We start from the raw sequence: 11,014 nt of genomic DNA, 5'->3' as shown, positions 1-11,014 counted from the left end.
TGTTAGCATGATTCTTAATCCTGCGTTTTCTCTGAAAGTTTTTATGATTGTCGCCTTTTCATCCCTGATATTTTGAACCTTCACAATTATGAACTTGCTCCGGGAGTGGGGGTGTCACTGCTCCCCGATATTATAGCCGTTTAGAGCAGTGTAGATACACAGACAAGTGCAGTTCCTCCTCCTTTTCTTGTAGAGTGGTCATTTGCTGACCACCTGTATGTACCGGACACTCCAGGCCCTGGCAGTAGAGTGATGACCAAGACCCATGATTCCAGGCCTCGGGGAGCTTATATCCTAGTGGCACAGACAGACAGACAGACAGACAGATGTGCACTGAAATAAAGGAGATACTTGTAATAAAGGAAATGGTGAGAAGAGTTATTAAGAAAGTAAAGTAGCAGGTAGGGCGCCTTGGCAGGGCGCCTGGGCTGCGAGCTGTGTCGACTGGCTGGCCGGCCCGATCCTTGGGACAAGGGTCGCTGAGGGGGAGGCAGAGTGGAGCCGACGCGTCTGGTTGTGTTAGAACGCGTGGGAAAATTGTCGATGTGCATGGCAGCTCTGTTAGAGCATCCTGAGAAAGAGTGCACGGAAACCATAGCTGCTAATAAAGAGGACACATAATAACAGAAACATGAACCGTCATGTTGAGGCGAGATCGCTTCCATGAGACCGAAACGGGGGCGCCTGCAAAGCGTGTTCTCAGCCGAGGAGTCGTGGGTGTCACGAACACGATGAGCCATATTCAGTTTCGGTAAAGATCGTTCTGTGCCTGGAGCAGAGGGTACGAGGGGAGAACACGGAGGGGAGGCGGGGGCAGACCCGGAGAGGGCTCTGAGCCGCTATGGCCCGGTCCACGCGGCGAGAAGGGCAGTTCGGCCGCCATTGGGAGGAGGATTGAGACGAGCAGGAGCAGACGCAGGAAGGCAGGTGGGAAGTTGTCACGGGTTCCAGGAGAGGGTCTCGGGGTGGTGGGCTCTCCCCTGCCAGGAATCTGCTGCGCGGGACAAGGTCGAGAGAAGGTGAGCGACGGAGGCCAGCCCAGCAGGGCCCCTGAGCCGCGGTGGATGTGGCGTCCGTTCTTCCTGGGACTGCCTGAGCAGGGTGTCTCTCCTTCCCTCAGGGCCCGATGGCTGCGAAATACCAGCCCAACGCTCCCAAAACCAAGAGTCCAGGCAGCGTGGCCAATGGCGGGACCGCGACTCAAGGCCAGTGGGGCCGTGCCTGGTAAGATCTCGTCCACCTTCCCACCTGGAAATGGTGGGATGGGGGGTCTTAGTGAGGGGATGCCAGCCTTTGGGATTGCAGGGGCCTAGTAAAAATTTTTCGTTGTCAAGACTGATGAAAGGTAAGCAGCTTCCCATTTTATAAAGGAAGGGATTAAACAAAGACGCTAAGCATGCGCTTAGGGGCCAGCTGGTGCCGCAGCTCTGTGGTTCATTGCTGCCGTGGTTCTCCCGGGCCATTCAGCGATGGGGACTGGGGCGTGGACGCGCGTCCCCCACGACCCGCAGCCGGAATCCTCTGGCCTGTGGGTCAGAAAAGGCCTGACTGCGGCCTCTTGTGGGCCCGGGCTTCCTGTGGGGCCCACGGATCAATGACCCTCCCGATGACCTGGGTCGAGAGTGTGTGGTAAGTGGTTCCCCTGGCACCAGGGAGACTTGTGCCCTCAGAGGTGGCACCTTCTGTCATGAGGTGCTGGCCGGCTCGACAAGGGGACCCGTATGCACAGCTCAGCGTCGTGCTTGCGAGGTCAGAGGCACGGGGCCTGATGGGACTGTCTGCCGCCCCTTCCAGGGAGGTGGACTGGTTTTCCTTGGCGAGCGTCCTCTTCCTGCTGCTGTTCGCACCCTTCATCGTCTACTTCTTCATCATGGCGTGTGACCAGTACAGCTGCTCGCTGACCGCTCCGGTGCTGGACCTCGCCAGCGGGCGTGCTCGACTCTCAGACATCTGGGCCAAGACGCCATCCGTGACGAGGGAAGCGGCCCAGCTCTACACCTTGTGGGTCACATTCCAGGTCAGCCCTTGCGGCCGCCGTGGTCAGGGCGCAGTGGGTGCGGGGCGTCCCCTCCTGCCAGCATGGTCCTGGCCGTTGGTCTGGGAGATGGAGTCCGGGCTCAGCTTGGCAGGCTCGTTCCCGGGACCCAGCAGCACAGCACCTGGAGCCAGGTGGACTTGGCCTCCTCCTCAGATGGAGGGCAGGTTGCAGCTGGTGGCAGCACGGTGTCTGTCGCACCTACAGTGAGCCTCCCGCAGCTCCGGAGGTGCCCGGACCAGCAGGCTCAGGCCAAGCTTTGGGGAGCCAGACCCAAGGGAGGGGGGAGGGCACGGCCGCCCAGGCAGCCCTGTCCACAGCAAGGATCGTACCCTGTGGCAGCCCGTGGGAAGGGGCACCCACCCCAGGGGGACACTCGGTGGCAAAGCCAAGGCCTGTGCTCCCAGCTGGGGGCCGGTCCTGGCCAAGGATGTCCTCAGCTCTGTTGAGACCCCACCGGCCAGGAAAGGGTTGTTTGCACGGTGACCCTGTTATTTATTATCTGAATCCGGTAGTTTCCAGGGAAACAGCTGGGAGAAGGCACCCCTGGGGCTTTCTTGCCCTGGAGGTCGGCTCTGGCCTCGTTAGCTGTTTCTCCCCAGAGCCCTCATCCTTCTCATGTCGGATCTCTTGGTCCCTTTGGGTAAAAAGTGACCATGAGGAGCCAAGAGTCACCGTGGCCTAAAAGTGGAAGCCACCCAAGTGTCCACTGATGGGTGACCCGACACACAAGTGTGCTGTATCCATGCAGTAGAAGGTAGAGTGTCATCCAGACATAAAAAGGAATGGGGCTCTTATACCATGTCGGGGGACCTTGAGGACATTATGCTGAGCGAAAGAAACCAGTTACAAAAGGACAAACCCAGTAGGATTCCATTTACATGAAAAGCCCAGAACAGGCAAATCCGTGGAGACAGAAAGCAGACAGAAAGCAGACGTGTGGTTGTCAGGAGCTGGGGGGAGGGGAGGGGGAGTGGCTTGTTAACGGGTTCGTGGTTCCCTTTTGGGGTGGTAGAAGGTTCTGGAACTGGGAAGTAGTGATGGTTGTACAGCCTTGTGACTGGGCTGGATACCTCTGAATTGTGCTCCTTAAAAGGATGCATTTTATGGTATGTGAATGGTACCTCACTTTTTTTAAAATGGCCCCAAAAAAGTGAGGGGGGAGGACTCAGGGGCTCCTCTGAGGGGCATGAATGAGCCCCCACGGGGAGAGGGCTTTGGTGCTCAGACTGCCGGTCTTCTGTCCGGGCATCTCTTCGAAGCCCACAGTCAGCCTGCGGCCGCAGCTCCCACCCACAGCTACAGACTTCTGGAAAAAGCAACCGGGCACAATCGGACTTCTCGCATTTGATCGGTGTCTTCACGTCTGTCACCTCCGCTGATAAGAGCGAGGCTGTGCCTTCACAGCCGGGCCCTCCAGGCCACCGGTAATTGAGCTGAAAATCTCTGTTTCAGGTGCTTTTGTACGTGTCACTTCCTGACTTCTGCCATAAGTTTCTGCCGGGCTACGTGGGAGGCGTTCAGGAGGGCGCCGTGACTCCCGCAGGTAACCTCCCGGGCCAGCCGCGGCCGCCCCTTGTCGCCCACCTGCCGCCAGCTGTGCCCTGCCCTTCATCCCTGCGGTCCGGCCCTTCCCTGTGCTTCTGTCCAAAGCCTGCTTACCGGCACGTGAGTTGTGCTGGGGAGCTTCCCAAGCGCCTGGCCTCGTGACACCTGAGGGCAGCCTGGGACTGTCCTGGACGCGAGGTTGAAGAGCATGTTCTTCCATAAAGAGGGACCTGAATGGCCCCTGGCCCCACGTCCGGTTGCTGTAACTGGGCTAATGGAGCCTGTCCCCACTGGCGTCTGGGGAGCGGCCTTGGTTAGGGAGCTGCTGCCTGATGCATTTGTTCCCCACAGCGTCTGAGAACCCGGGACCCCAGCAGGTGGAAGCTCCCCCTTCCCTGCTTATAGAGAGCCCTGGTCCGGGTCCTATGGGGGGTCCAGGGCTCCCCGACAAGCCCCCCAAGGCCTCCTTGCTGCATTCCTGCTGCAGCCCAGCCCCAAACTAAGGTTACTGAGCCCCTGGTTGTGACCGAACCGAACGAGGGCCTGTCACACATGAGCGCCGAGGTTTGTGGTAGAGTAATCAGCGCCGTTTATCTGCAGGGCACCAAACATGGAGAACGGGAGGCTATGGCTTCAAACCCCAGCTCCCTGATGGCTTTTAATCGGGTTTTGAGGGTCACGGGTGAAGCTGTTTGGTTAGTTTCTGCGCATTAGTGGTTTTCTTTGTCTGATTAATTTAGTTCCTGGTATTGTCTTAGCTGGAGCCCTCCTGACTGGTCGGGTGATTGAACGGGGGAGGAGCCAAGACCCTGCAGAACATCTCATGACCGCGCGCCAGTGGCGTTATCTTTAAACAAAAGGCAGAAGCTAAACGTCATGTGACCTTTGTGTCTGCTTAACTAGCTACATTTTTCTGTTATCTCGAGCAAGGTGTCCTTTTAAATATTTTTTTCTGGAGCTTGCTTTACGGGCAGGCCTCCAGGACATGAATAACGTGCTTGACCTTTGACCATAAGCTACGTGACAACCAAAGGGACTGAAACATGGCTCCATCTAGTCGTAACTGATGTTTAGTTACCCGTCCATCTCTCGACTCCGTGATCTAAGACCTCACCACGTCTATCGTTAAGTGCCGGTTTCATGGCCAGGTCAGGAGAGTCAGAACCAAAGGCATCAGCTGTGCCCCTTTCCTTTGCCCAGACTCGGCTGGCAGAAGCAGTTAGTCCCTAGATTAGCAGTGTGAGCTGCACGCCTGGCGTTTTGACCCAGACTTGTAGAAGAAGCTCACCCGCTTTCTGGGTTTGAGCCGGGGTGCCCTCGACAAGGGCCTGAGCAGCTGAGCCCCCGAAAACAGGTGGCGCCCGAGCCAGCTGCTGTTACGGTCGGGAACACGCTTTGATTTTTGCATCTTTCCTCCGCAGGGGTCGTCAACAAGTATGAAATCAACGGCCTGCAGGCGTGGCTCATCACACACGCGCTCTGGTTCACGAACGCCCACCTCCTGTCCTGGTTCTCGCCCACCGTCATCTTCGACCACTGGATCCCGCTGCTGTGGTGCGCCAACGTCCTGGGCTACGCCGTCTCCACCTTCGCCATGGTCAAGGGCTATTGCTTCCCCACCAGCGCCAGAGACCGGTACGCCCCGCAGCGGCTGCTGCAAAGTGGGAGCGCGTCCACCCCTTTCCTTTTCTGTGACCTTGGGGTTAGGAGCTGGGCGACCCCGAGGATGACAGTCCTTGATGGAGGAGCTTGATGGAACTTGCTTGACTCAGAGGAGCATCTTTTCTCATTGTCCGGGTGGCTTCTGCCTTAGGAAGGGTGCCGTGGGAGGTGGTCAGGTTGGCCTTTGGTGGCAGAGTCATCCCGTGGGGGGCTGTTGTGGGAACAGGGAGGTGGGACAGGCAACTTCTGGCCGGGACGGCAAAGGCAGCCCAGCACCTCTCCTTCCGGTACATCAGTGTGGCCACAACAGTCTTAGGAGTCTTGTTATTTCAGCAGCTTTAATGCAGCAGCTTCCCAGGGAGAGTCCTGCTGGCGGTGCCACGCTCATGGGGGCCTGGGTTGGGTTGTTGTCATCCATCCATCGTCTACCCATCTATCCTCCCATCCACCCATCCACCCCTCCCTCCCTCCCTTCATTCCCGCTCTCCTCCTTCCCACACGTTGGTTGGGTTCCTCCTGTAGACAGGTGTAGGCGTGGGGCTTTAGGCGTGGACAAGATTCTTGTTGTTGGGGTGCTTCCATTTTTCATTTGGGTCTGGGACCCAAATGAAAACAGAGCGTGTTCCCTTTAACTCTTGCACCTCGTCTCTTGGGAAATGTCTGGATGCTGGTGCTTCGTAGCTTGTGTGATTCTCAGACAATGAGGCTTGTTTATGGCTCATGGAAGTCAATTTCGCTGCTCGACAATCGTGACGCCTGCTGTAGACTTGGTATATTTTGCTTGTGTCTACTTTTCTTGAAGGAAATGGACAGGATAGTGTTTTTCTAATTAACACAGAAATCCTTGTGTGTACAGGAAGTTAGACCTAACAAGGGCCTCCACGTGGGCTATCTGGTCACCCCTGGAGGGGGCTGTGGGGTCAGGTAACCAGGGCAATGAATGGTTAAGAAACTTGTCTTTCAAGGGAAGATGTGAGCCCTGGAGCCAGACACCTGGCTGTAAGCCTGGTGCTTTTTTTTTTTGACTCCTTGTCGTGGCTTAACTTATAATGTCCCTTGCCCACGGGAGGCGTGAATGCCGTGTGAGCGCACTTCAAACCACATGTGTGGCTGCAGGATAAATCTTGGTCCAGCCAAGCCACTGTTGCCCGAGCCCGTGCTGCGCCTCAAGGGACCCTGAAGGCGGGTGGAGAGAAACCCGGGCGGGCGCCAGCCCAAGGAAGCCTTAAGCACAGGGGCAGCGTCCCCACCTTCCCGGGACCAGAGTGAGCGGGTTCAGCGCCGCTTTCTAAGGGTGTCCGTGCTGAGCTGGAGCCGAGTGGAAGAGGGAGTGACAGGCTGTGCGCGGGGAAGTGGGCAGGACGGCTGCGCCCTCTGCGGCGTGCCCTCTGTGGCTCGCGCCAGCTCTTGCCCTGGTCACCTGTGCCTTGGGCACCGAGGCCGGGCTGAGTGCCTGTATCCAGGCTGCCGACCAGGCCACGGGGCGAGCGCTGTGCTCCTCGACTAAACGTATCTTTTCTTTACGTTTTTAAGGAAGTTCACGGGCAATTTCTTCTACAATTACATGATGGGTGTGGAGTTTAACCCGCGGATTGGGAAGTGGTTTGACTTCAAGCTGTTCTTCAATGGGCGCCCAGGGATCGTCGCCTGGACCCTCATCAACCTGTCCTTCGCCGCAAAGCAGCGGGAGCTCTATGGCCACGTGACTAACTCCATGGTCCTGGTCAACGTCCTGCAGGTAGCCGTCTGGCTGGAGGTGGGGATGCTGGGAAAACCCCAAAGCCGGGTGGTTTTCAAAAGACCTTAATCCTCTGCTTTTAGAGGGGGGTCGGCCCCTTCCCACGTGTCTGGGGCCCCGGGCTGGTGAGCACGTAGTGAACGAATCCCATTGGTGTGTGCCAGGCACTGCGCTGGCCGGGGGACTTGGCCAAGGGACGCCTGCTCACAGCTCGAGTACGTCCCTGGTCCTGGCGTCACGGCTCTGACATCTCTGGAAGGGCCCCGTGCATCGTCCTGGCCACATTCACGACTGAGGGCCTTAGAGCGTTTTCCCACGCCATCCCTGTGGGTCTCGGGCGATGCCTCGTGGGGGGGGGAGGAGCGTGATTGATTGTCACCTTTGTCCCATCTGTATAAATGGGTATTAGTCTCCTCCACCCCCCAGGGCACAGCGATTACCTGCCATGCCGGTCACGTTACATGTGTGTGGCGCTGCAGGGGCCGCTGGCAGGGCACATGCTGGGACACACAGCCCGTGGCAGAGGGCTTCCGTGCTGGCATACACCGTGGCGTGGAGGCCCCCTCCCCCGTGGGCTGTTCCGAGCCTTCCACCCGGGGCCACCTCGCTCTGCTGCGAGCTCCACAGCTCTGGGCGTCCGTCAGCTCCCAGATGTTGCGGGGGTACCCCTCTTTCCATCATCATTTATGGGCCCTCCTTTGCTGTCTCAGACCACAGACTCTGAGGACAAGGACTGTCTGCGTCCCCCTCGCCCCTAGTGTCCCAGGCAGGGTGGAAAGTGGAGGAACGGCCTAGCGGCGCAAGTCACCGAAGGAGCTCGGGTACCTCCACTGTGCGAGTGAGGTTTTCCAGCGGGCCCTCCCCGCCGCGGCCCGTGCTCATGGCCGCTCCTGTTTCGCAGGCCATCTACGTGCTGGACTTCTTCTGGAACGAAACCTGGTACCTGAAAACCATTGACATCTGCCATGACCACTTCGGGTGGTACTTGGGCTGGGGGGACTGCGTCTGGCTGCCGTACCTCTACACGTTACAGGTGAGGAGCGGGGCCGTCTCCTCCCTGTGTCCCCACAGGGTCGTCCCTCTGTGCGTGTCTGTGTCCTGAGCTCTTATGAGGCCCCCAGTCACAGTGGATCAGGGCCCCACCCCAGTGACCTCATTTCACCTTAATCATCCCTTTAAAGCCCCGATTTCCAAACACAGCCACATGCTGAGGTCCTGGGGGTCAGGGCTCCCACATAGGAATGCGGGGGACCTGGCTACACTTAGAGAAATTGGTGTGCAGTGGACTGGAGGAAAAGGAATGATTTGGGAGAACTGGTGGATGGAGGGAGGTTTGTATTCTTACGTATGCAAACCTTAATGCCTAACCGTCAAGAGGGCGTCTTTCTGACCCTTGTCTGCTCCTTAAATACCTCACAAGGGTCTGTGCGGCACCGGGTCTATCCTGGATGCCAGCGGGAAGGAGACAGGTGGGCCCTGCCCTCTGGAGCTCACGGCTGGTGGGAAAGGCCCCCCAGAACGGGGAGGGGGCGCCCCAGCTCAGCTGCAGGGGCAGCCGTAGCTGGGCTGAGCAGAATAGGCTGGGGTAAGAACATTCCAGAAAGGTGGAGGGGCCAGTGCAGAGGCCGGTGCAGAGTCTTACGGGTGAGAGCACATGTCAGGGGAGGTATGTGGGGAGCAGAGCAGGACATGGACAGCATGACGCAGTTCCTTGTGGCTGGGGACACAGGGCGTGACGGGCGGCAGGAGGCTGGAGAACGAACAGCTCAACACCGGTTGGGCAACAGTTGATGTGGGACCCGTGCTGGGGTGGGAGGTGAGAGAAGGGTGTGTGCTGAGTGAGGGGGTGGGGCAGGGGGTCAGAGAGGAAGTGCGTCACCGCGCAGGCTGAGGCAGGCCTGGCCACGCTGGCCGGGGAGCCGCCAGCCAGAGCCAGGGGCTTGAGCGCTGGGCCGCTGCCTCGCTCCTGCCCTGAGCTGAACTCTGAGATGAGAGAGGCCTCGTCATCTGCTCGCGCCCCGCCCCGCCCCGCCCAGCTCCCAGGAGCGCAGCTCAGCTTTCATCTGTGGGGTGAGCTGGGCTCCTGTGTAAGGTGCCCGCTTGGAGGGCCTGGCCACGTGCCACCTGCTGGTTTCACCGGTGACTGAGGAGGCCTAGGAACGAGGAGAGAGCTTGTTCTAGGGACCTGTTTAGTTAGCACAGGCCGGATGCCTGCCTTAACAGGTTGTACAAGAATGGAGAGAACCCCTGTGGGCAGACTCCGGGCTGTGCGGGCTTGTGGTTCTTAGAGCCAGTCCTACAGGTGGTGATGATGCAGGCTGAGGTTTGCTGCCTGATCCCCATGTGGCTTCCCAAAGCCAGGGTCACAGCACAGCAGAGGGAGCATGGTTGAGCCCCGTCGTTCTGGGCTCCCGTGCTTGTGCTGGATCCTCCGGGGGTGCCCTGTGCCCCCATCTCTCCACCTGGCTGGTTGCAGACTCACTGGTTCCCTGATTCTGTGAACTCCATTTTCAAGGCGTGCAAAATAGTAACGATAGATTTTATGTATATATATGTTATGTAGTGTGTGTGTGTGTTTATGACTGTGGTCCTGGCAAGTCCAAGTTCCGGGCAGATGGCTGGCTAGAGGTCCAGGGAACAGTTGATATTGCCGCTGGGTCTGAAGGGAGGGCTGGTGCGACACACTCTCGTTCCAGGGAGGCTGGTCTTTTTTTCTCTTACGGCCTTCAGCTGGTGAGACGAGGCCCGCCCACACTGTGGCGCGTGGTCTGCTTTCCTCCACGTCTCCTGATTGGAAATGCTGATTACGTCTCCAAAACACCTTCATAAGAGCGAAACTGGTGTTTGACCAACCATCTGGGTACCGTGGCCTAGCCCAGGTGACACGTAAAATTAACCCTCACAATACCTATCGAAACGGTATTTTATACTACGATATACTTTTAATATCATATGTAATTCTGTGTTTTACATTCTGTATAATATATATACGTGCATGTAGATAAGTAGATACATGGACAGGTAGGAAGGTAGGTAGGTAGGTAGGTAGATACATACATTGGTATATTTACTCATTTCATCCCCACAACGGCCTTCTGAGGGCAGTGCTTTTATTTAAAGAAGAGAAAACCTTGGCACCCACAAGTAGGCAGCTGGTCAGGGGCAGAGCCAGAGCTCGAAGCCTGGCCGGGGCCGCGCCTGACCTCTGCCTCCGGCCCACAGGGCCTGTACCTGGTCTACCACCCCGTGCAGCTGTCCACGCTCCACGCCGCGGGTGTCCTGCTGCTGGGCCTGTCGGGTTACTACATCTTCCGGGTGGCCAACCACCAGAAGGACCTATTCCGACGCACGGACGGCCGCTGCCTGATCTGGGGCCGGAAGCCCAAGGCCATCGAGTGCACGTACACGTCAGCCGACGGGCGGAAGCACCACAGCAAGCTGCTGGTGTCGGGTTTCTGGGGGGTGGCCCGCCACCTCAACTACACTGGCGACCTGATGGGCAGCCTGGCGTACTGCCTGGCCTGCGGCGGGGGCCACCTCCTGCCCTACTTCTACATCGTCTACATGACCATCCTGCTGACCCACCGCTGCCTCCGGGACGAGCACCGCTGCGCCAGCAAGTACGGCAGCGACTGGGGCCGCTACACCGCCGCCGTGCCTTACCGCCTGCTGCCCGGAATCTTCTAGCAGGTGGTTCCCGGGAGGAGCCCCCTCAGGGGCTATCAGGAGCATTCTGTGCCGGTCCGTGGGGGCAGACATTCCAGTTCCACTTGCCAGAAGCCTCAGTTTCCTCATCTGAAAAATGGGAAGAGCCCGGCACTTGGCAGGCGTCTCGTAAACATGGACCTGCTTCCTTTCCTCTCGTCCCGTCCACACCAGCTGCCTTGTCACCAGCAGAAATGACCAGTTTTCACTCTTCAGCGTGTGAGGGTGACCTCGTCCCCTTTCACAGCCCACTGATGACAGCGTTTCTCCTCTGTACTGGGGACCACGCTGCCCGGACAGACTGCTGTCAGCCTGAGCGGACGCCT

At 58.3% G+C, this 11,014-nt stretch overlaps 2 protein-coding genes across 4 annotated transcripts in view; both read left to right on the top strand.

Annotated features, from left to right (window-relative positions):
* Positions 1–11,008, top strand: part of DHCR7 (7-dehydrocholesterol reductase) — an 18,064-nt gene extending 7,056 nt beyond the window's left edge. For both annotated transcript variants that reach the window (XM_019654730.1, XM_019654731.1), the window contains exons 3-9: positions 1,121–1,224; positions 1,795–2,017; positions 3,491–3,581; positions 5,005–5,218; positions 6,779–6,983; positions 7,885–8,016; positions 10,206–11,008. In XM_019654730.1, the coding sequence (XP_019510275.1) occupies positions 1,127–1,224; positions 1,795–2,017; positions 3,491–3,581; positions 5,005–5,218; positions 6,779–6,983; positions 7,885–8,016; positions 10,206–10,670 (1,428 nt within the window). In that variant the 5' untranslated portion in view covers positions 1,121–1,126 and the 3' untranslated portion in view covers positions 10,671–11,008. The remainder of the gene's footprint in view (positions 1–1,120; positions 1,225–1,794; positions 2,018–3,490; positions 3,582–5,004; positions 5,219–6,778; positions 6,984–7,884; positions 8,017–10,205) is intronic.
* The window catches only part of LOC109389314 (actin-85C-like), a 38,762-nt gene continuing 35,679 nt past the window's right edge, over positions 7,932–11,014 (top strand). For both annotated transcript variants that reach the window (XM_019654734.1, XM_019654732.1), the window contains exon 1: positions 7,932–8,016. The gene's annotated coding sequence lies outside the window, so the exon portion shown is untranslated. The remainder of the gene's footprint in view (positions 8,017–11,014) is intronic.

This window comes from Hipposideros armiger, unplaced genomic scaffold (genome assembly GCF_001890085.2).
Source record: "Hipposideros armiger isolate ML-2016 unplaced genomic scaffold, ASM189008v1 scaffold_228, whole genome shotgun sequence".
Classification (NCBI taxonomy): domain Eukaryota; kingdom Metazoa; phylum Chordata; class Mammalia; order Chiroptera; family Hipposideridae; genus Hipposideros; species Hipposideros armiger.
Note: the sequence above shows the minus strand (reverse complement) of the source record. Positions and strands in the feature narration are given on the sequence as shown.